The 26,361-nt window shown below is 38.9% G+C and overlaps 2 protein-coding genes across 2 annotated transcripts in view; both read right to left on the reverse strand.

Annotated features, from left to right (window-relative positions):
- rassf5 (Ras association domain family member 5) overlaps positions 1 to 875 on the reverse strand; it is a 110,143-nt gene extending 109,268 nt beyond the window's left edge. The window contains exon 1 of the mRNA XM_061922597.1: positions 71 to 875. Within this exon, the coding sequence (XP_061778581.1) occupies positions 71 to 737 (667 nt within the window). The 5' untranslated portion in view covers positions 738 to 875. The remainder of the gene's footprint in view (positions 1 to 70) is intronic.
- A 3,962-nt stretch (positions 876 to 4,837) lies between these two features.
- ikbke (inhibitor of nuclear factor kappa B kinase subunit epsilon) overlaps positions 4,838 to 26,361 on the reverse strand; it is an 80,247-nt gene continuing 58,723 nt past the window's right edge. Inside the window, 2 exon segments of the mRNA XM_061922602.1 lie at positions 4,838 to 20,038; positions 20,116 to 20,187. Coding sequence (XP_061778586.1) covers positions 19,975 to 20,038; positions 20,116 to 20,187 — 136 coding nt within the window. The 3' untranslated portion in view covers positions 4,838 to 19,974.

Consider the following 26,361-nt stretch of genomic DNA (forward strand, 5'->3'; position numbering starts at 1 on the left):
CACACGTTTGACACCCCTGCTTCGTAAGAAACACGCAAATAACTTGCAAACAAAAAGATGTCCCACTCACTGAGACACTGCAGGGCCCGGGCGGTGATCTGGCGGCTGCATGCATCGCACCATTCCTGGGTCACAGCCTTGGCGTCGAACCGGTGTCCCTCCCCCGGCTTGGGCTCTGACCCCTGCGGGAAGATGGCCCACGCCTCCCGGCGGGGAGGCTCCGTGCGAGCCAGCCTCACCACCCCGGTCCTGCCCTGCGTGAGCCGCTGCAGGGGAGGACGGCGGCGGTCCCGCTTGGCCGCCGCCGGCGTGGAGACGCTCGGTTGTCCGCTGCTTAAGTCCCTCCTGCTCCGGAGGAATTCCCGGTGGCGTAGCGTGCTCGTCACGCCAACGCCAGGACCGTGGAGGGAGGTCTCGCCGTGACCGTGATTGCGGTCAGTGGGGCAGTCCGTGATGACGAACCCCGGGTGGCCGTCTCTACTAGCGGGCGAGCGCCGCACACGCTCCGGGCTACGTGGCGTCGCTCCCCGGCATCCTGCCGCGTCTTCACGACACGTCCAGGCGTGTTGCTGCGGGGCAACGGACTCACACTCCCCGCCGCATCTCCTCGACATGATTCTCTCCCACGAAGACTTCCGCGGCAGGGTGATTTTCTTCCTGCCGCCGGCCGGTTTGAAGACCCGGAGGAGCGGCTCCGGGTCCAGCCTGTGCTGGCCCACCACGCTCGTCGAAGCCATGGGTGTTTTTTTGTTTTGTTTTGTTTTCGTTCCCGGCGAGGTTTGTGTGTGTGTGGCGCGGCTTTGAAGTGTGGAGCTCCGTGTCCTGAATGTCAACTACGCTCCCGCCTGACAGCCGCTTGTCGCCGTGACGTCACAAGCGCCTCATTAAGGAGGGGGGAAAAACTAGAAGCGCGCACCCTCGAAGGCCACGGGAACGCGCTCAGCTCTTCAAAGGCAAATGGCTTTTTATACAAACCTCGTTTCCATAAACTTAAATATAAACGGAATACAATGATTTGCAAATCATTTTCAACCCATATTCAGTTGAATATGCTACAAAGACAACATATTTGATGTTCAAACTCATAAACCTATTTTTTTGTCGCAAATAATCATTAACTTTATAATTTGATGCCAGCAACACCTGACCAAGAAGTTGGGAAAGGTGGCAATAAATGCTGATAAAGTTGAGGAATGCTCATCAAACACTTATTTGGAACATCCCACAGGTGTGCAGGCTAATTGGGAACAGGTGGGTGCCATGATTGGGTATAAAAAAAGATTCCTAAAAAAAGCTCAGTCTTTCACAAGAAAGGATGAGGCGAGGTACACCCCTTTGTCCACAACTGCGTGAGCAAATAGTCAAACAGTTTAAGAACAACGTTTCTCAAAGTGCAATTGCAAGAAATTTAGGGATTTCAACCTTTACGGTCCATAATATCATCAAAAGGTTCAGAGAATCTGGACAAATCACTCCACGTAAGCGGCATGGCCGGAAACCAACATTGAATGACCGTGACCTTCGATCCCTCTGACGGCACTGTATCAAAAACCGACATCAATCTCTAAAGGATATCACCACATGGGCTTAGGAACGCTTCAGAAAAGCACTGTCACTAAATACAGTTCGTCGCTACATCTGTAACTGCAAGTTAAAGCTCTATTAGGCAAAGCGAAAGCCATTTATCAACAACATCCAGAAACGCCGCCGTCTTCTCTGGGCCCGTGATCATCTAAGATGGACTGATGCAAAGCGGAAAAGTGTTATGTAGTCTGACGAGTCCACATTTCAAATTGTTCTTGGAAATATTCGACATTGTGTCATCAAAGGGGAAGCGAACCATCCAGACTGTTATCGGCCCAAAGTTCAAAAGCCAGCATCTGTGATGGTATGGGGGTGCATTAGTCGCCAAGGAATGGGTAACTTATACATCTGTGAAGGCACCGATAATGCTCAAAGGTACATACAGGTTTTGGAACAACATATGTTGCCATCTAAGCGCAGTTTTTTTTATGGACGCCCCTGCTTATTTCAGCAAGACAATGCCAAGCCACATTCAGCACGTGTTACAACAGCGTGGCTTCGTAAAAAAAGAGTGCGGGTACTTTCCTGGCCCGCCTGCAGTCCAGACCTGTCTCCCATGGAAAATGTGTGGCGCATTATGAAGCGTAAAATACGACAGCGGAGACGCCAGACTGTTGAACTTCAAGACTGAAGCTCTACATAAAACAAGAATGGGAAATAATTCCACTTTTAAAACTCAAACAATTAGTTTCCTCAATTCCCAAACATTTATTGAGTGTTGTTAAAAGAAAAGGTGATGTAACACAGTGGTGAACATGCCCTTTCCCAACTACTTTGGCACGTGTCGCAGCCATGAAATTATTATTTGCAAAAAAATTAAAATAAAGTTTATGAGTTTGAACAGAAAATATGTTGTCTTTGTAGTGCATTCAACTGAATATGGGTTGAAAAGGATTTGCAAATCATTGTATTCCGTTTATATTTACATCTAACACAATTTCCCAACTCATATGGAAACAGGGTTTGTTTATATAATATATATGAATATATATGATAAAAATACTTATGTACATATTAATAAATACAAAAATAGAAATGAATAAATAATTTGCATAAATAAACGCGCAGTGACGCATTTGTTATCTATAAGTTATAAAAGACTGCATTTTCTCCGACTTAACTTTGGCCGTTAGTAACAGTAAATAATAAATGAATTTGCCTATGAATTTAATTTTCTTTATTTCTTACGTAAAGAGTAAAAAAAAAAAATCTGGGGATTTTACCACTGTTTTTTAACAGGAAAAAAAGTTGCCAGACCATCCATCCATCTTCTAACCGCGTATTCCCTTCCGGGTCGCTGGAGCCTATCTCAGCTACAATCGGGCGGAAGGCGATGTACACCCTGGACAAGTCGCCACCTCATCGCAGTTGCCAGACTTTTACTGTAAAATATATGTTTTTTTTATTATTATTATTTTTACAACATTACTGTAAATAGAAATACAATACTGCTGTTTCATTTTATTTTGGTAACTCAGCTGACAGTTTTTTTTTACCATAATTAAATCTGATACCATAAAACCATCAACCGTGGATTTTACAGTTAAAAAAACAGACAAAACTGACAGCTCAGTCGACAGATTTTTACTGTAAAAAAACAAACGTTCGTCGTTTTTTTTTTCATCCATCCATACATCCATTTTCTACCGCTTATTCCCGTTGAGGTCACTGAGGACGCTGGAGCCTATCTCAGCTACAATCGGGCGGAAGGCGGAATACACCCTGGACAAGTCGCCACCGCATTGCAGTTGCCAGACTTTTACTGCAAAATATATGGTGTTTTTTTTATTATTATTATTTTTACAACATTACTGAAAATAGAAATACAGTACCACAGTTTAATTTTATTTTTGTGACTCAGCTGCCAGTTTTACCATAATTAAATATAACAACATAAAATCATCAACTGTGGATTTTACAGTAAAAAAAAAACAAAAACTGACAGCTCAGTAGACAGAATTTTAATGTAAAAAAACAAACATTGGTTGTTGTTGTTTTTCATCCATCCATCCATCCATTTTCTACCGCTTATTCCCTTTGAGGTTGCTGGGGACGCTGGAGCCTATCTCAGCTACAATCTGGCGGAAGGCGGTGTACACCCTGGACAAGTCGCCACCTCATCGCAATTGCCATGGTGTTTTTTATTATTATTTTATTATTTTTACAATATATTACTGAAAATAGAAATACAGTACCGCTGTTTAATTTTATTTTGGTTACTCAGCTGCCAGTTTTTTTTTATCATGATTAAATGTGATACCATAAAATCAGCAACCGTGTATTTTACAGTAAAAAAACAACAACAAAACTGACAGCTCAGTAGACAGAATTTTACTGTAAAAAAACAAACATTGGTCGTTTTTTTTTCAACTTACAGTAATATCTTGTAAAAAAAACTAAAAAAACTCCCTGAATTTTACAGTAAAATGTATTGGTCATTTTTATAGTGTACAATATATTACTGAAAATACAAATACAGTACCGCTGTTTAATTTTATTTTGGTAACTCAGCTGCCAGTTTTTTTTTACCATAATTAAATGTGATACCATAAAACCATCAACTGTGGATCTTACATTAGAAAAAACAACAACAAAACTGACAGCTCAGTAGACAGAATTTTAATGTAAAAAAACAAACATTGGTTGTTTTTTTTTTCATCCATCCATCCATTTTCTACCGCTTATTCCCTTTGAGGTCGCTGGGGACGCTGGAGCCTATCTCAGCTACAATCGGGCGGAAGGTGGGGTACACCCTGGACAAGTCACCATCTCATCGCAATTACCATGGAGTTTTTTATTATTATTTTTATTACTATTTTTACAGTATATTACTGAAAATAGAAATACAGTGCCGCTGTTTAATTTTATTTTGGTAACTCAGCTGCCAGTTTTTTTTACCATGATTAAATGTGATACCATAAAATCATTAACCGTGTATTTTACAGTAAAAAAACAACAACAAAACTGACAGCTCAGTAGACAGAATTTTACTGTAAAAAACAAACATTGGTCGTTTTTTTTTCAACTTACAGTAATATCTTGTAAAAAAAACTAAAAAAACTCCCTGAATTTTACAGTAAAATGTATTGGTCATTTTTATAGTGTACAATATATTACTGAAAATAGAAATACAGTACCGCTGTTTAATTTTATTTTGGTAACTCAGCTGCCAGTTTTTTTTTACCATAATTAAATGTGATAGCATAAAACCATCAACCGTGGATTTTACAGTAAAAAAAACAACAACAAAAACTGACAGCTCAGCAGACAGAATTTTAATGTAAAAAAACAAACATTGGTTGTTGTTGTTTTTTCATCCATCCATCCATTTCTACCGCTTATTCCCTTTGAGGTCGCTGGGGACGCTGGAGCCTATCTCAGCTACAATCGGGCGGAAGGCGGGGTACACCCTGGACAAGTCGCCACTGCATTGCAGTTGCCAGACTTTTACTGTAAAATATATTGTGGTTTTTTTTATCATCATTATTTTTAAAACATTACTGAAAATAGAAATACAGTACCACAGTTGAATTTTATTTTTGTGACTCAGCTGCCAGTTTTACCATAATTAAATATAACAACATAAAATCATCAACTATGGATTTTACAGTAAAAAAACAAACAAAAAAAACTGACAGCTCAGCAGACAGAATTTTAATGAAAAAAAAACAAAAATTGGTTGTTGTTTTTTTTCATCCATCCATCCATCCATCCATTTTCTACCGCTTGTTCCCTTTGAGGTCGCTGGGGACGCTGGAGCCTATCTTAGCTACAATCTGGCGGAAGGCGGTGTACACCCTGGACAACTCGCCACCTCATCGCAATTGCCATGGTGTTTTTTATTATTATTATTACTATTTTTCCAATATATTACTGAAAATAGAAATACAGTACCGCTGTTCAATTTTATTTTGGTAACTCAGCTGCCAGTTTTTTTTACCATGATTAAATGTGATATCATAAAATAATCAACCGTGTATTTTACAGTTTAAAAAAAAAACAACAACAACAAAACTGACAGCTCAGTAGACAGAATTTTACTGTAAAAAAACAAACATTGGTCTTTTTTTTTTGAACTTACAGTAATATGTTGTAAAAAAAACTAAAAAAACTCCCTGAATTTTACAGTAAAATGTATTGGTCATTTTTATAGTGTACAATATATTACTGAAAATAGAAATACAGTACCGCTGTTTAATTTTATTTTGGTAACTCAGCTGCCAGTTTTTTTTTACCATAATTAAATGTGATAGCATAAAACCATCAACCGTGGATTTTACAGTAAAAAAAACAACAACAAAAACTGACAGCTCAGCAGACAGAATTTTAATGTAAAAAAACAAACATTGGTTGTTGTTGTTTTTTCATCCATCCATCCATTTCTACCGCTTATTCCCTTTGAGGTCGCTGGGGACGCTGGAGCCTATCTCAGCTACAATCGGGCGGAAGGTGGAGTACACCCTGGACAAGTCGAAACCTCATCGCAGTTGCCATGGTGTTTTTTATTGTTATTTTACTAGTTTTACAATATATTACTGAAAATAGAAATACAGTACCGCTGTTTAATTTTATTTTGGTAACTCAGCTGCCAGTTTTTTTTACCATAATTAAATGTGATACCATAAAACCATCAACCGTGGATTTTACAGTAAAAAAAACAACAACAAAACTGACAGCTCAGTAGACAGAATTTTAATGTAAAAAACAAACATTGGTTGTTGTTGTTTTTCATCCATCCATCCATTTTCTACCGCTTATTCACTTTGAGGTCGCTGGAGCCTATCTCAGCTACAATCGGGCGCGGAAGGTGGTCTACACCCTGGACGAGTCAATATCTCCTTGCAATTACCATGGTGTTTTTTACTATTATTTTTATTACTATTTTTACAGTATATTACTGAAAATAGAAATACAGTACCGCTGTTTAATTTTATTTTGGTAACTCAGCTGCCATTAATTTTTTTTAAGATGATTAAATGTGATACCATATATTTTACAGTAAAAAAAACAACAAAACTGACAGCTCAGTAGACAGAATTTTACTGTAAAAAAACAAACTGGTCGTTTTTTTTCAACTTACAGTAATATGTTGTAAAAAACAAACAAAAAAAAACCTGCCTGAATTTTACAGTAAAATGTATTGGTCATTTTTATAGTGTACAATTTTACGGATAACTTGCTTTGAAATCCTAAATTAAGCAGATATTATTATATATGACTTATGATCTATTTCTAACGATGGATGCTGTTGCTGCTTCTTGATCTTAGTGCTGCTTTTGATACCGTCGATCATGATAGGATCTGCGTCCCCCTCCAAAGTTTCTCATTGTCATCCCATTGGGTTGAGTTTTTCCTTGCCCTGATGTGGGATCTGAGCAGAGAATGTCCTTGTGGCTTGTGCAGCAGTCCTTTGAGACGCTTGTGATTAAGGCCTATATAAATGAACTTGAAGCGCTCCCAACACCCGCTTTTTTTATATTTATCACCCCAAAAAACAGAAGATAAAAATATTTTTTAACCATTCCATGGAAAATAATGGTTATTCGTAAGCCACATCAATATTGAATGTTTTTTTTTTCTGCCAAGGGTCGTACGGGATACCGGTATTAGTATGGCACTGCGATACTAATGAATCATATTCGGTACTATACCGACTCGAAAAAGTACCTGTATCTCCCGGCACCCCGCCGTCGTCACGTCATGTTGGTTTACAAGCAGAGGAGCATGTTTGGCAGCGCACACACACCGAGTACTTACTTGCAGACACAGTGTGAGGACAGAAAAGGGCGAACGGACGCATTTTGGCTTAAAAACTAAAGAAAAAGGTGAAGTTATAACACTGAAACGCCCTCAGGAAGAGGTGCTTTAAAACATGGCTAACGAGCTAGCAGCTAACATCCATCGGCAGGGTTTTAGCTACTCTAAATCACTAATCCTCGCCTCCATGGCGACAAATAAAGTAAATTTCTTAGAAGTAGTATTATCACTGCAGGACGAGGAATAGCTAAACATGCTTCACTACACACCGTATCTCACCGGCATCAAAATGTAAACAAATGCCATTGGTGGATCTATACCTAAAATCCACTGTAATGATACAAAGTACAAGAGCGTATCTAGTCGATTCTACTATGATTGCATCAATACTTTTTGGCATCACAAAATTTTTATTTTATTTAAAAAAGAAAATATATGTTTTTCTATAATCAGGATTTCCGTCCCTGGACACATGAGGACTTTGAATACGACCAGTGTATGATCCTGTAACTACTTGGTATCGGATCGATACCTAAATTTGTGGTATTATCCAAAACTAATGTGAAGTATCCAAACAACAGAAGAATAAGTGATTATTACATTTTAACAGAAGTGTAGATATAATATGTTAAAAGAGAACAAAAGCCGATATTAACATTTAATGAACAAGTAGATTAATAATCATATTTTACAGTCTGTTCCTCATCCATCCATCCATTTTCTACCGCTTATTCCCTTTGGGGTCACGGGGGGCGCTGGTGCCTATTTCATGATGTTGACAAAATAATAGAATATAAATGACACAATATGTTACTGCATATGTCAGCTGACTAATTAGGAGCCTTTGTTTGTTTACTTACTACTAACTACTTACTTACTACTTTGTTTGTTTACTTACTACTAACTACTTACTTACTACTTTGTTTGTTTACTTACTACTAACTACTTACTACTTTGTTTGTTTACTTACTACTAACTACTTACTTACTACTTTGTTTGTTTACTTACTACTAACTACTTACTTACTACTTTGTTTGTTTACTTACTACTAACTCCTTACTACTTTGTTTGTTTACTTACTACTAACTTTTTACTTACTACTTTGTTTGTTTACTTACTACTAACTACTTACTACTTTGTTTGTTCACTTACTACTAACTACTTACTACTTTGTTTGTTTGCTTACTACTAACTTTTTACTTACTACTTTGTTTGTTTACTTACTACTAACTACTTACTACTTTGTTTGTTTACTTACTACTAACTTTTTACTTACTACTTTGTTTGTTTACTTACTACTAACTATTTACTTACTACTTTGTTTGTTTACTTACAACTAACTTTTTAATAACTACTTTGTTTACTTACTACTAACTTTTTACTACTTTGTTTGTTTACTTACTACTAACTTTTTACTTACTACTTTGTTTGTTTACTTACTACTAACTACTTATTACTTTGTTTGTTTACTTACTACTAGCTACTTACTTACTACTTTGTTTGTTTACTTACTACTAACTACTTACTACTTTGTTTGTTTACTTACTACTAACTTTTTACTTACTACTTTGTTTGTTTACTTACTACTAACTACTTTGTTTGTTTACTTACTACTAACGATTTACTTACTACTTTGTTTGTTTACTTACTACTAACTTTTTACTAACTACTTTGTTTGTTTACTTACTACTAACTACTTACTACTTTGTTTGTTTACTTACTACTAACTTTTTACTAACTACTTTGTTTGTTTACTTACTACTAACTACTTACTACTTTGTTTGTTTACTTACTACTAACTTTTTACTAACTACTTTGTTTGTTTACTTACTACTAACTACTTACTACTTTGTTTGTTTACTTACTACTAACTACTTACTTACTACTTTGTTTGTTTACTTACTACTAACTACTTACTACTTTGTTTGTTTACTTACTACCAACTTTTTACTTACCACTTTGTTTGTTTACTTACTACTAACTACTTTGTTTGTTTACTTACTACTAACTATTTACTTACTACTTTGTTTGCTTACTACTAACTATTTACTTACTACTTTGTTTGTTTACTTACTACTAAAAGACAAGTTGTCTAGTATGTTCACTATTTTATTTAAGGACTAAAATGCAATAAGAAACATAGGTTTAATGTACCGTAAGATTTTTTGTTACAATAAAGCCAATAATGAAATTTTTTTGTGGTCCCCTTTATTTAGAAAAGTAACGAAAAATATCGAAACACATTCTGGGTTTTACTGGAGCCTATTGCAGCTGCATTCGGGCGGAAGGCGAGGTACAGTCTGGACAAGTTACCACCTCATCGCAGGGCCAACACAGATAGGCAGACAACATTCACACTCACATTCACACACTAGGGACCTTTTAGTGTTGCCAATCAACCTATCCCCAGGTGCAGTCATGGGGGAGAACATGCATACTCCACACAGAAAGATCCCGAGCCCGGGATTGAACTAAGGACTACTCTGGACCTTCGTATTGTGAGGCAAATGCAATAACCCCTCTTCCACCGTGCTGCTTACTTTAAATTTGACCATTGTAATACAAACCCCGTTTCCATATGAGTTGGGAAATTGTGTTAAATGTAAATATAAACAGAATACAATGATTTGCAAATCATTTGCAACCCATATTCAATTGAATGCACTACAAAGACAGGATATTTGATGTTCAAACTCATAAGTTTTATATATTTTTTTGCAAATAATAATTAACTTGGAATTTCATGGCTGCAACACGTGCCAAAGTAGTTGGGAAAGGGCATGTTCACCACTTTGTTACATCACCTTTTCTTTTAACAACACTCAATAAACGTTTGGGAACTGAGAAAATTAATTGTTGAAGGTTTGAAAGTGGAATTCTTTCCCATTTTTGTTTTATGTAGAGCTTCAGTCGTTCAACAGTCCGGGGTCTCCGCTGTCGTATTTTACGCTTCATAATGCGCCACACATTTTCGATGGGAGACATGTCTGGACTGCAGGCCGGCCAGGAAAGTACCCGCACTCTTTTTTTACGAAGCCACGCTGTTGTAACACGTACTGAATGTGGCTTTGCATTGTGTTGCTGAAATAAGCAGGGGCGTCCATGAAAAAGACGGCGCTTAAATGGCATTATATGTTGCTCCAAAACCTGTATGTACCTTTCAGCATTAATGGTGCCTTCACAGATGTGAAAGTTACCCATGCCTTGGGCACTAATGCACCCCCATACCATCACAGATGCTGGCTTTTACACGTTGCGTCGATAACCGTCTAGATCAGGGATGTCAAACTCAAATACAGAGAGGGCCAAAATTTTAAACTGAACAAAGCCGCGGGCCAAGGTTGAACAAATTAACCTTTTAAACAAGCGAGACTTATATAACTTTATAGTGACATGCAAAATCGAGTTTCAAATAATACTAATAATTTAAAAATAGCAATGGCATATCAAATCAAATTTAAATAGAAATTGAATGCCTCTTTTCTATTTGCAGCCTTCTCAGGTAAATATCAAAATAAACTTTTCCCACAGGCTAATAATAAATGTTTATATTGTAGCGTCCAGGAAGAGGTAATTCTGCAAGGGGTTCTGTGTATTTGTTCTGTTGTGTTTATGTTGTGTTACAGTGCGGATGTTCTCTCGAAATTTGCTTGTCATTCTCGTTTAGTGTTGGTTCACAGTGTGGCGCATATTTGTAACAGTCTTAAAGTTTTTTTCTACAGCCACCCTCAGTGTGACCTGTATGGCTGTTGACCAAGCTTGCATTGCATTAGCGTGTGTGTGTGTGTGTGAAAGCCACATATATCATGTGACTAGGCCGGCATGCTGTTTCTACGTAGGAAAAGCGGACCTGACGAAAGGTTTTAGAGGACGCTTGAGGCAGTGCCTTTAAGGCATGCCCCCAATATTGTTGTCCAGGTGGGAATCGGGAGAAATTTGGGAGAATGGTTGCCCCCTGTGATTTTCGTGAGAGGCACTGAAATTTGGGAGTCTCCTTGGAAAATTGGGGGGGGGGGGAGAGTTAGCAAGTATGAGTATTAGCGGTGAATGCGGTGTCACAGCGTCACCGCCGCAGTATAATACCGGCGGGCCAGCTCTAATGTTAATTTGATATTGCCTCAAGGGCCAAATGAAAATGTGGCCCGCGGACCAGAGTTTGACACCCATGGTCTAGATGGTTAGCTTCCCCTTTGGTCCGGATGACACGATGTCGAATATTTCCAAAAATAATTTGAAATGTGGACTCGTCAGACCACAGAACACTTTTCCACTTTGCATCAGTCCATCTTAGATGATCTCAGGCCCAAAGAAGCCGGCGGCGTTTCTGGATGTTGTTGATAAATGGCTTTTGCTTTGCATAATAGAGCTTTAACTTGCACTTACAGATGTAGCGACGAACTGTATTTAGTGACAGTGGTTTTCTGAAGTGTTCCTGAGCCCAAGTGGTGATATCCTTTAGCGATTGATGTCAGTTTTTGATACAGTGCCGTCTGAGAGATCAAAGGTCACGGTCATTCAATGTTGGTTTTTAGCCATACCGCTTACTTGGAGTGATTTCTCCAGATTCTCTGAACCTTTTGATGATATTATGAACCGTAGATGTTGAAATCCCTAAATTTTTTGCAATTGCACTTTGAGAAACGTTGTTCTTAAACTTTTTTGACTATTTGGTCACGCAGTTGTGGACAAAGGGATGTACCTCGCCCCATCCTTTGAAAGACTGAGCATTGTTTGGGAAGCTTTTTATACCCAATCATGGCACCCACCTGTTCCCAATCAGCCTGCACACCTGTGGGATGTTCCAAATAAGTGTTTGATGAGCATTCCTCAACTTTATCAGTGTTTATGGCCACCTTTCCCAACTTCTTTGTCACGTGTTGCTGGCATCCAATTTTAAAGTTAATGATTATTTGCAAAAAAACTAAAATGTTTATCAGTTTGAACATCAAATATGTTGTCTTTGTCGCATATTCAACTGAATTTGGGTTGAAAATGATTTGCTAATCATTGTAGTCCATTTATATTTACATCAAACACAATTTCCCAACTCATACAGAAACAGGGTTTGTACTTTGTGCATGTGACAATAACGTCTCAAAACATTGGATATTATTTGCGTGAATGTGGATGCTTTCATTGGATTCCGACGTGTGTTTTAGAAGTCTTGAGACACTCCAAATAAACTGACGTGAGTGGGCGGCCAGCACAAAACTTGTCACAGTTTCCCTTTCAGCAGCACAAAACCACAAAAAACCTTGATGTCATTTCACAACATCGGAGCTGTTGGTCCTGGAAACTTGAGAGAAACTTTTAGATTTACTTTCACTATTGTCATGAGAAGAAAAATAAATAAACACGACTACATGGCGAAAGCAACAACATACTAGAAATGTACTTTTGAAAAAATGTGGCCCTGGGAGTGATTTAATCACAGTTTGTACTAGAAGTAGACACAATGAGGACATTATTTTAAATAAACAGAGCAAGGTTCAGGTAGACTTTAGCCTCTTCTATAGTCCGTGAGACACTGCGGGCCTGATTTACTCAAGGTTTGCGAGTATTAAAACACGTGCAAACTTGATAGCGCACGCAAAGCTGATCTACTCAACTCATGAGTCGAGGATTACGTCTGTTAAAGGGGAACATTATCACCAGACCTATGTAAGCGTCAATATATACCTTGATGGTGCAGAAAAAAGACCATATATTTTTTTAACCGATTTCCGAACTCTAAATGGGTGAATTTTGGCGAATTAAACGCCTTTCTGTTTATTGCTCTTGAGGCGATGAAGTCAGAATGTGACGTCGCCGATGTAATACAGCCGCCATATTCATTTTCAACACATTACAAACATTGGGTCTCAGCTCTGTTATTTTCCGATTTTCCGACTATTTTTTGGAACTTTGGAGACATCATGCCTCGTCGGTGTGTTGTCGGAGGGTGTAACAACACTAACAGGAAGGGATTCAAGTTGCACCCCTGGCCCGAAGATGCAAAAGTGTCTGCCGCCAGACCCCCATTGAATGTGCCAGAGTGTCTCCACATTTTACCGGCGATGACAGACATGGCACAGAGATGTATGGATAACCTGCAGATGCATTTGCAACCATAAAGTCAACGAAATCACAAAGGTGAGTTTTGTTGATGTTGACTTATGTGCTAATCAGACACATTTGGTCGCGGCGTGACTGCCAGCTAATCGTCGCTAACATGCTACTCTAATCGACGCTAACATGCTATTCACCGGCAGTGCTAAAGCAGACATGGCACAGAGATGTAATGCCGAGCACATGTCATTATGTCAAGATAATGGCACTAGCATTTACTTCATTTAAGAAAAATGTTCACCATATTGAGCAAAAAGGTCTCCTACCAAAAAAGTGCACTTGTTATTAGTGAAAATATACTTATTTTAAGGTATTTTGGGGTTCCTTGAAGTTAGCTGATTTTACTTGTTTCGAAAAGTCTTGACAAGCCAAATTTTCTTGTTCTATTCGCAGATAATATTGCTCGGTTCAAGAAAAATACCCCTCATTTTTGTATATTTTTTTCTTGTTTTTGAACACTGACTTTTTGCATTGCACACACTGGTTATCATTTGGAATGGGCACCAAGTTGTTGTTCATGAATTGTGGGGACCACCCTTTCTACAGGTTGTGTAAGCATAAAAAAAATGAGGTAAAATGGCCACTACCCAGTTAGCTCATACACATCTTTAAATCTCTGGATTGATGAAGTAATGTGCTGATCATACATACTGGGGACCCCGGGGAAAAAGAGGTAATATGGTTCATGGGGACCAAATTTAAACAAGTTTGCATAATTCACACACATTTGTTCGTGACTAATGAGGACCATTTAAAAAAAAAAGTTCAAATTATATATGACATGATCTTTAGAATACAGCACTACAGCTGTCCTCTTATAGGAAGTTTCACCAGTTAAATGTACAAACCAATCCTGCATCTTCTGTAACATTACTGAAAACTGCTACTTAGCAGTAATGAAGTTGTCTGCAACTGCAACTACTGTATATAGAAGGTTGGAAAATTCTGAATGTAAAAAATGTAATACAAATCACTTAGGCATCTTCAGAATGGATCTGACTATCATTTTAAAAAGGTTTCCCTTTAGGGCATTGGTCCCCAATCAGTCCGGGGCGCGCGCGCGCGCACACACACACACACACACACACACACACACACACACACACACACACACAACAGAGAATCCTCCAAGTGTGTCAACATTTTGGACGTTGAGAAACAAAAAATGTTAAACACATTGTCTATTCAGCAACATCCTTTTATAATTTCATAGCTGCTGGATGACTTAAAAACCTCTTAAGGCCCAAGCTGTTTGTTGACATGCTTTTTTTTATTTCTCTTTGCTAATTGGGCTTATTGGACCCGAAAAAGAATAAAAACTAAGAATCATCTTTTGATATGATGTACTCAGTCCATAAGTACACAAATGTGTACTTCATTTTTAGTGACATGCTAATTCTTATTTTTACCCTTTTTTTTTCTCCAAATTCCATTGTACGTTATACTCTTCTGACACCACCAGATGGCAGTATAAGTGTCCACATAAGTGGCCATAAGACCCAAATTCAGTAGTGTCCAGAAGTTTGGAAATAAGAGCTAAAAGGTGCTGTCCATGCCTGTGGCCAATTAAGCCTTTAGAGGTTTTAAGGGGCTGAGTAAATTGATGCGTTTTGGTGTATTTTAATGATGTTTGTTTTTTCACTTAAGTTATATATTACTAAACATATATCTTATATAATAAAACAATCTTGAAGTATGCATTTTTTGTGTCCTCAGCACTGCATTAAAAAAAATAAGTGGTGTCACAATAGGATGCACTGCACAACTGCTTCTAAAACGCCCATAAAAAGTGGTAGCTGTCTCCTGTTTGTTTGAAAATGTGACATAATGCCACAAGTCGGAGCATGAAAACATGAATGTGCAGTAAATGAGTGTCTCCATGGTGATGCCCCATATAGTACACGCACAATTCTTATTTAAATAAGGCGGTCTGCACCACTTTACAACTGCACACGCTATCTTAGCAAATTACACGTGACATATCCACTGATAGTACACGCAATTTCAGTAGCCTAGTGGTTAGAGCAGGGGCGTCCAAACTTTTTCCACTGAGGGCCGTACACTGAAAAATCAAAGCAAGCGGGGGCCATTTATTTTAAAAACCATACCAGGGGTAGGGAACCTATGACTGCATCTGGCTCTCTGATAAATCTGAACTGACGTTGCTTAACACGATAAGTAATGAATAATTCCACTTGTAATCAGTGTTAAAAATAATGTTCAAAATATAAAACATTCTCATGCATTTTTAATCCATCCATCCGTTTTCTACTGCACCTGTTCAAGAAGTTGCGTTAATGGTAAGAAGTTATTTATTTATTATTGGTTAGTGTGGGGCTTGCCCTCCTTGGGGTTCTTCAGACCCCCAAGCACCGACATGAGAGCCTGTTTCAGGGTTACAATATTGTTTTATTTTTCAATAAGTCTCTCAGTTGTTTTCCAGCAATAGTATTTCCAGCCCCAACCCCATCTCTCCTCCTGGCTGCTGCTTATAACAGAGCGACAGGTGATTACATAACAAGGCCCAGATGGGCCATCTACGCACCTGTCGCTGCAGGCCCGCAGGCCACGCCCCCTCCACAGTTAGCTTCAGAATAACAATGTTATTACAAAGAATAAGAGACCTATTATACTCTAGAAATGTTGGTCTTACTTAAAAATGTACGTGTTTAGTTGTGTTCAGTGTTAGAAAAAATATTATATGGCTCTTACGGAAATATATTTTAAAATATTTGGCTTTTTGGCTCTCTCAGCCAAAAAGGTTCCCGACCCATGCAATATACGAATAAAAAATATACATTTAGGCCTCCACTCAGGCTTAATCCCGGGAACCTCAAAGGGTTTTGGTACAAATAAAATGTTAAGAATGTGTCACTATTCAGTATTATTATTTTTTATTATTATTCAAGTTTTGAATCTCTAGATCAACATTAAGTCTATCCGTCAATATGACGTTTTTAAAGATTTAAGTTGTATGCTCTTTTTGTCAAAGAAAACCATGCTTTTTTATGGAAAAGCAAAAATAAAATGTGAAATGTTTTCACCCAATAAAATTTTGAAGTAGAATGCTTCAGATTATATCATAATTGGAGCCGTAAAAAGGTCAACAACTCATAACACCATTGATTTTAATTTGCTGTTATTTTTTGTGCAATGACACTTAAAAACAAAACACACTGATCCAAAAGGGTCCTACTCATTAAAGTGTAAAAAATAAATATATATTTTTTTAGTGTTTACTTTTAACACAATGGTCTCGAGATCAACTTCAGATCCATTCGTCAATTATAAGTTTTTTTTGTAGTTTATGTTTTTTGTTTGTTTGTTTTAGGCCCTTCTTTGAAAAAAAACAGCTCAGTTTTTTATATGGCAAACACAAAATATGCGACATTTGCCCCCAAAAATAGCTCAAAGTGGAATATTTAAAGGCCGACTGAAATGAGATTTTCTTATTTAAACGGGAATAGCAGCTCCATTCTATGTGTCATACTTGATCATTTTGCGATATTGCCATATTTTTGCTGAAAGGATTTAGTAGAGAACATCGACGATAAAGTTCGCAACTTTTGGTCGCTAATAGAAAAGCCCTGCCTTTACCGGAAGTATGTGCGCGTGACGTCACGAGTTGCAGGGCTCCACACATATTTACATTGTTTGTAATGTAGTAGCAGTAAGAGCAATTTGGACCGAGAAAGCGACAATTTCCCCATTAATTTGAGCGAGGATGAAAGATTCGTGAATTAGGATATTGATAGTGAAGGACTAGGAAGAAAGAAAAAAAGCGACGGCTCCGGGCGGCGGCAGTGTGAGCGTTTCAGATGTAATTAGACACATTTACTAGGATAATTCTGGACGATCCCTTATCTGCTTATTGTTTTAATAGTGTTTTAGTGAGATTGTAAAGATTGTAAAGTAAAGATTGTGTCACGATCCGTGACTCGGATCGTTTATGGTTTTGCCTTTTGATATGTTTTTCATCATGTTTGTTTCTGGACTCTGCCGATCCTTGTGTTTTGAGCACTTCTTCGTTTGTTTTAGTCACCATGGCAACGTATTGTGCTCCTCCTCACAGGCTCCTGTCACACACCTGTTTCTCATTATTATTTGTGTATTTAAGCCCACCTGATTCCTTAGTTCGTCCTCGGTCCATTGTTTGCTTTTGCAACAAGTCACGTATGTATTCGGTCTTATGTTTTCCATGTGCTAAGTTCCGCCTTAGCTTCGCGTGCAGTCGGCACGTCTCTTGTTTGTTCTTTTGTCTCCTGTTAAGTTTTAGCTTTAGCTTCCCGTGCGTAGGCACGCGCTTCATTTTTCCATTTCGTGTCAGTGTTCTTTTGTTTTATTATATTAAAAACAATTCTTACCTGCAATCCTGCTGACTGGTCGTTTGTGCATCCACGAAGTGGCAACTCCGCGTAGCAAGTGCGCCGAACGCGTGACAGATTGTAAAGACGTACCTCGAGGTCGGATGGCTGCGGTAAACACGCAGTGTCTCAGAAAGAAGCCGAGGAGCCAAGCTCACAGCTGCCTTTTTTGACAGATGTTGCAGGACGACGACTTGTCCAGGGTGTACCCCGCCTTCCGCCCGATTGTAGCTGAGATAGGCGCCAGCGCCCCCCGCGACCCCGTAAGGGAGAAAGCGGTAGAAAATGGATGGATGGATGCAGGACGACGAATAATCCACTGATGTCTCCGGTAAGATCAATATCACAATTTCCCCATCCAAAAACATGCTGGTTGACGTAGAGAAAACATGTTCGCTTGACCGCTCTGCTTCACAACAAACAAAGAAACACTGGCTGTGTCTCGGTGCTAAAGACAGCTGGAATCCACCGCTTTCCACCAACAGCATTGTTCTTTCTAGTCTCCATTATTAAATGAACAAATTCCAAAAGATTCAGCAACACAGATGTCCAAAATACTGTGTAATTACGCGATTAAAGCAGACGACTTTTAGCCGCTAGTGGGGCAGGGCTAATATTTCCTGACAGTCCTTGACGTCAAGCGTACGCCTCATCATTCCGCGACGTTTTCAACAAGAAACTCGCGAGAAATTTAAAATTGCAATTTAGTAAACTAAAAAGGCCATAATGGCATGTGTTGCAATGTTAATATTTCATCATTGATATATAAACTATCAGACTGCGTGGTCGGTAGTAGTGGGTTTCAGTAGGCCTTTAAAGTGACGAAATCGGAGCCTTGAATTGGTCAATAATTCATAATAGCTTTTGATTCACTATGGCAGCTTTGTGTTATTAGAGTAAACATTGCAACATTTTCTTGTTACATTTCACCTGTTTGCTCTTTTATACCACTTTTTATGTTGTTAATTTTTTTCCTTAGTATTTTTAAAATGCGTCTAGGGCCGTTAAATAATGACCTGGGGGACTTTGGACACCCCTGGGTTGGAGTGTCCGCCCTGAGATCGGTAGGTTGTGAGTACCAACCCCCGGCCGAGTCATGCCATATAGACCAGGGGGTCGGGAACCTTTTTGGCTGAGAGAGCCATACAAGCCAAATATTTTTTAAAGTATTTCCGTGAGAGCCATATAATATTTCTTTTTAAGACTGAATACAACTAAATGCGGGCATTTTTAAGTAAGAGCAACATTTTTAGAGTATAATAAGTCTTGTATTATTTTTAAAAACATTGTTATTCTCAAGCTAACCAACAATACATAAAATAATTCTTACCATTAATGCGACTTCTTGAACAGGTGCGATAGAAAATGGATGGTTGGATTTAAATGCATGAGAATGTTTTATAATTTAAACGTTATTTTTCACACTCTGATTACCAGCGGAATTATTCATTACTTATCGTGTTAAGCAATGACAGCAAAGATTTACCGACGTCCCACTGGGTGTGAGTTTTCCTTGCCCTTATGTGGGCCTACCGAGGATGTTGTAGTGGTTTGTGTTGTGGTTTGTGCAGCCCTTTGAGACACTAGTGATTTAGGGCTATACAAATAAACATTGATTGATTGATTTATCTGAGAGCCAGATTCAGTCATCAAAAGAGCCACATCTGGCTCTAGAGCCACAGGTTCCCTACCCCTGCCATAGTCTATAAAAATGTGATCCATTACCTCCCTGCTTGGCACTCAGCATTAAGGGTTGGAATTGGGTGCTAAATCACCAAAAATGATTCCCGGGCGCGGACACCGCTGCTGCTCACTGCTCCCCTCACCTCCCAGGGGGTGATCAAGGGTGATGGGTCAAATGCAGAGAATAATTTTGCCACACCTAGTGTGTGTGGGGGACAATCATTGGTACTTTAACTTTATGGATTGCACAAACTGTTTAGAAGGAGGTATTTTGATCTTAGTAAATCAGGCCCTCAATCCATTACCGGTATATATATTACTCATTCTTTACACACACACACAAAAGTGGCATTTTTGTCCCAACCGTGCCTCTTATCTCTTAATTGGTTCCTGTTCTGCGGTCTACCGAAGGCGGTCCTTGGTAGCATCACAGCAGTCCCGCCAGCATTTGTCCATGAGGAGATAAACACGCTGCCAGTCAGAGCGTACGAGGCCGGCCCACGCTCGGATCTTCAGGAGGTGCAGAATTCGCTGGTCCTAGACTAGAGAAAATGAAAGATTTATATCGTACAAAAACGCTGGTACTTGTTTAGTGCTGTGAAATGAGTGTTTAAAACACCTCTCAATAATGGCGTTGTTACACTGCAGTTCCCGGACAAGAATTTCCATTTCTTCCTTAAGGTGGTGCATCCTACAAAACAATGAAACATGTGCTTATAGACCAACTGTAACACACACACACCTACATTTTTGTATTTGTTACTTTCTTGAGACCTCTGAAAAATGCCGACCTCTTTAAGACCACCCTTTCTAGATATATACAGATTTGTACTTATAACATCAAAAATATATACATGTACATATAATACAAATATAAAAAAGATAAGCTTTTAGTTATTTTCCTTTTTTGTGATTGTTTTTTAATAATCATTATTTACTTCAACTTACTACAGTATGTCTCTATACATATAAAATATTTATTTAATTAATTTGGCCAAAGGGGGCGCTTTTTAATTTCTTACACACACCTGTTTTTACATATTTCGGCCAGAGGGGGAGCACTTCAAACTTTTACACACACTTGTTGTTTCCTATGTTGGCCAGATGGGTAGCACTTTTGAAAACGACACACGGTCAATTTGAAAAATCCGTCCTTTTTGGGACCACCCTCGTTTTGATAGATTTCACCACCAGGGGCGCAAAGGAGACATTCTCTATTAGATGCAATGGTTTTCTGTATTGGGACCATGATTTAGTCCTAACTTGTTCACACCCGTTGAAATATGGAAGGTACTCTGTGCCGTTGTGTCCTTGGGTAAGACACTTTACCCACCTATTCCCAGTGCCCACCCACACTGGTTTAAAAATGGAACTTAGTAGAGATGCGCGGATAGGAAATTATATAATCCGCAACCGCATCACCAAAGTCGTCGTCCACCTGAACCAACATTTTATCAGAACCGCAACCACCCGCCCGTTGAAATTCATCAGAGGTCGGCCACCTTTACCACTGAAAGAGCTATTTAAACCGGTTTCTCAGAGTAAAGAAGACAATGGGAGCCGCTAACGTTCTCGCGAATATCCAATGGTGTTCATCCAGATAACAACAATAAGGGCGGGCTGTGAAGCCATTGCCTTTGACACCTTCAACAACATGTCCAAACCGATTGTTAGTCCGGCAACGTGTTGTGTGCAGCTTCCGCAATCACACGTACAAGATTGAAAGGAATACTGGGTGATACAGAGTACACTGATGGTTGTGATGCAAACAATTTTAACACTCGTACTAATATGTGACACGCTGTGAAGCCACACCAAACAAGAATCACAAACACAATTCGGGAGAACATCCTCACAGTAACACAACATAAACGCAACACAACACATACCCAGAATCCTTCGCATCCGTGACAAATCCTGAATATATTTTACACCCTCGCATACCCAACCCCGCCCACCTTACGGACGCACGGGGGTGTATAAAATAGTCAGAAAGTGTCATGGATGCAAAGGATTCTGGGTATTTGTTGTGTTGCATTTATGTTGTGTTACTGTGAGGATGTTCTCCCGAAATGTGTTTGTCATTCTTGTTTGGTGTGGCTTCACAGCGTGGCGCATATTAGTAAGAAGGTTACAATTGTTTATATCACAACCATTATTGTACTCTGTGTCACCCAGTATGCCTTGCAGTCGTGTGCGTGTTGCCGCGGAAGCCACACACAACATGATGCTGGACTGACAAGCAGATATAACATGTTGTAGTAGGCGACAAAGCCAATGGCTTCATAGCACGCCCTAATACTTATTAACTGGGTGACTGCTGGCAGTCATTCTAGGGAATGTTTACGTCTCCTATTGTCTTCTTCGCTTTGTGACACAGGTCCTAAATGGCTCTTTGAATGGTGAAGGATACCGATCCCTGAACCATGTATAACAAATATTTCCGAATGGTTCAACCGCCACCCGCCCGGATCTAATTAAAATCTATTTTTTCGTCATGTCAGCCACCCGACCCGCGGTTTATCCGCGGACTCCGCGGATGAGACCGCAAACCGCGCATCTCTAGAATTTGGATATTGGGTTTCACTATGTAAAGCGCTTTGAATCACTAGAGAAAAGCGCTATATAAATATTATTCACTTCACTTTTCCTCGTTGATGTCTCAAGAAGGGTAGAAATACTAGAACACACACACACACACACACATTCAAACACAACCTGGACAGTCTCAAGAACGGTAAAAAAACTAGAACACAAACACACACACACCAAGTTGTCGATCATGACTTGTGGGGACCACCCTTTCTACAAGTTGTGGAGGCATAAAAACATTTTGGTGAAATGGCCACTGCCCAGTTAGCTCATACATGTCTTTAAATCTCTGGATTGATGAAGTAATGTGCTGATCATTCTTACTGGGGACCCTGGGGAAAAAGAGTTCATATGGTTCTTGGGGACCAAATTTAAATAATTTTGCATAATTCACACAAATGTGTACGTGACTACTGAGGACCATTAAAAAAAAAAGTCCAAATTAAATATGACATGATCCTCAGAATACAGCACTACAGGTGTCCTCTTAGAGGAAGTTTCACCACTTAAATGTTCAAGCAAATCCTGCTTCTTCTGTGACATTACTGAAAACTGCTATTTAGCAGTAATGAAGTTGTCTGCAACTGCAACTACCACGTATAGAAGGATGGAAAATTCTGAATGTGAATCATTCTTTAAGGCACAGGTGTCAAACTCAAGGCCCGGGGGCCAAATGTGGCCCTCAAAAGCCTGGAATTTATATGTTTCAATGAAGTACTTTAACTTTTCTTACTAAATGTATTCTTTCTTTATAATTTGGAAAGAAAAAAAATCTATGTAGTCCATGTAATCGCAAATTATGTTAAATTGTGCAATGTAAAAGCAGGAATATCTTTCATGGTAAAATTGTGAAAGTTACTTTGGTTTTTTACAGCATTTTTCTCTTAAAGGGGAACATTATCACCAGACCTATGTAAGCGTCAATATATACCTTGATGGTGCAGAAAAAAGACCATATATTTTTTTAACCGATTTCCGAACTCTAAATGGGTGAGTTTTGGCGAATTAAACGCCTTTCTGTTTATCGCTCTTTTTGCGATGACGTCAGAACGTGACTTCTCCAAGGTAATACAGCCACCATTTTCATTTTCAACACATTACAAACACCGGGTCTAAGCTCTGTTATTTTCCATTTTTTCGACTATTTTTGGAACTTTGGAGACATCATGCCTCGTCGGTGTGTTGTCGGAGGGTGTAACAACACTAACAGGGAGGGATTCAAGTTGCACTACTGGCCCAAAGATGCGAAAGTGTCTGCCGCTAGACCCCCATTGAATATGCCAAAGTGTCTGCACATTTTACCGGCGATGACAGACATGGCACAGAGATGTATGGATAACCTGCAGATGCATTTGCAACCATAAAGTCAACAAAATCACAAAGGTGAGTTTTGTTGATGTTGACTTATGTGCTAATCAGACATATTTGGTTGCGGCGTGACTGCCAGCTAATCGATGCTAACATGCTACGCTAATCGATGCTAACATGCTATTTACCGGCGGTGCTAAAGCAGACATGGCACAGAGATGTATGGATAAGCTGCAGATGCATTTGCAACTATAAAGTCTACGTAATCACAAACGTGAGTTTTGTTGATGTTGACTGCCAGCTAATCGATGCTAACATGCTATGCTAATCGATGCTAACATGCTATTTACCGGCAGTGCTAAAGCAGACATGGCACAGAGATGTCTGGATAACCTGCAGATGCATTTGCAACTATATTACGTTTCCTTCTACCCACATTTAATGCGAAAAAAACACTTGCCAATCCAAGGATTTAAGTTGCTCCAGTGTCACACGATGCGAAAGTCCTGATCGTTTGCTATTCGCCCATGCTATGGCTATGAATAGCGTCAATAGCTATTCGCTCAATAGCTTCAGTTTCTTCTTCAATACTTTCATACTCCAACCATCCGTTTCAATACATGCGTAATCTGTTGAATCGCTTAAATCGCTGAAATCCGAGTCTGAATCCGAGCTAATGTCGCTATACCTTGCTGTGGTATCTGCCATTGTTTGTTTAAATTGGCTCCACTGTATGACGTCACAGGGAAATGGATAGTCGCATCGAAAATAGCGAAAATCAAGCACTTTAAAGCTTTTTTTAGGGATATTCGGGGACCGGTAAAATTTTGAAAAAAACTTAAAAAGATACAACAAGCCACAGGGAACTGATTTTTATTGTTTTTAAACCCTTTTGAAATTGTGATAATGTTCCCCTTTAATGAAAAAAACTGTACCGTATTTTTCGGAGTAAAAGTCGCAGTTTTCATAGTTTGGCCATGGGTGCGACTTATACTCAGGAGCGACTTATGTTTGAAATTATTAAAACATTACCGTAAAATATCAAATTATATTATTTAGTTCCTTTACGTAAGAGAGTAGACGTTTAAGATTTCATGGGATTTAGCGATTAGGGGTGACAGATTGTTTGGTAAAGGTATAGCATGTTCTATATGTTATAGTTATTTGAATGACTCTTACCATTATATGTTACGTTTACATACCAGGCACCTTCTCAGTTGGTTATTTATGCGTCATATAACGTACACTTATTAAGCCTGTTGTTGACTTTTCTTTATTTATTTTAAATTGCCTTTGAAATGTCTATTCTTGGTGTTTATCAAATAAATTTCCCCCAAAAATGCGAGTTATACTCCAGTGCGACTTATATTTGTTTTTTTCCTTCTTTATTATGCATTTTCGGCCGGCGCGATTTATACTCCGGAGCGATTTATAATCCAAAAAATACGGTAGTTATCTTTGTATCAAATAGTGCAATATAAAAGCAGCAATAGATTTCATGGTTAAATTGTGAAATTTACTTTGGTTTTTACAGCATTTTTCTCTTAAAGGGGAACATTATCACCAAACCTATGCAAGCGTCAATATATACCTTGATGTTGCAGAAAAAAGACCACGTATTCTTTTAACCGATTTCCGAACTCTAAATGGGTGAATTTTGGCAAATTAAACGTCTTTCTGTTTATCGGTCTTTTAGCGATGACGTCAGAACGTGACGTCACCGAGGTAACACACCCGCCATATTCATTTTCACATTACAAACACCGGGTCTCAGCTCTGTTATTTTCCGTTTTTTTGACTATTTTTTGGAACCTTGGAGACATCATGCCTCGTAGGTGTGTTGTCGGAGGGTGTAACAACACTAACAGGGAGGGATTCAAGTTGCACCACTGGCAAGAAATCTTCCGCCAGACCCCCATTGAATGTACCAAAGTGTCTTCACATTTGACCGGCGATGCTAAGACAGACATGGCACAGAGATGTATGGATAACCTGCAGATGCATTTGCAACGATTAACTCAACGAAATCAGAAAGGTGAGTTTTGTTGATGTTGTTGACTTATGCGCTTATCAGACATATTTGGTCACGGCATGACAGCCAGCTAATCGATGCTAACATGCTATGCTAATCGATGCTAACATGCTATTTACGCTAGCTGTATGTACATTTGAAACTAGATACCCACATTTAATGCGAAACAAACACTTACCAATCGACGGATTTAAGTTGCTCCAGTGTCACAAGATGCGAAAGTCCTGATCGTTTGGTCCGCACATTTTACCGGCGATGCTAATAAGGCAGCCATGCTATAGGCCACTTCATTAAGTACACCCACGCTATGGCCGAATAGCGTCAATAGCTATTCGCTCAATAGCTTCAATTTCTTCTTCAATTTCGTTTTCGCTATCTGCCTCCATACTCCGACCATCTGTTTCAATACATGCGTAATCTGTTGAATCGCTTAAGCCGCTGAAATCCGAGTCTGAATCCGAGCTAAGGTCGCTATACCTTGCTGTGGTAACCGCCATGTTGTTTGTATTTGCAGCCCTGTATGACGTCACAGGGAAATGGATAATGGTTTCGAAGATAGCGAAAATAAGGCACTATAAAGCTTTATTTAGGGATATTCCGGGACCGGTAAAATTTGGAAAAAAAAATCAAAAAATACAACAAGCCACTGCGAACTGATTTTTATTGTTTTTAACCCTTTTGAAATTGTGATAATGTTCCCCTTTAGTGAAAAACAGACTACTTTTTTTTACTTTGAAAAACTGTGGTGGAGTTTTGGCATTTACAGTAATACACTGGAAAAATCGACAGTTATTGAATTGCCATAAAAAAAACAAAAAAAAAATCCTGGCAGCTCAAGTGCCAAAATGTTACTGTAAAATTGCAGGGTTTTTTTTTCATTTACAGTAAAACAACAAATGTAAAATTTTACAGTAAAATTTTGGCAACTGAGCT

Source organism: Nerophis ophidion, linkage group LG16 (assembly GCF_033978795.1).
Source record: "Nerophis ophidion isolate RoL-2023_Sa linkage group LG16, RoL_Noph_v1.0, whole genome shotgun sequence".
In the NCBI taxonomy this organism is placed as follows: Eukaryota; Metazoa; Chordata; class Actinopteri; order Syngnathiformes; family Syngnathidae; genus Nerophis; species Nerophis ophidion.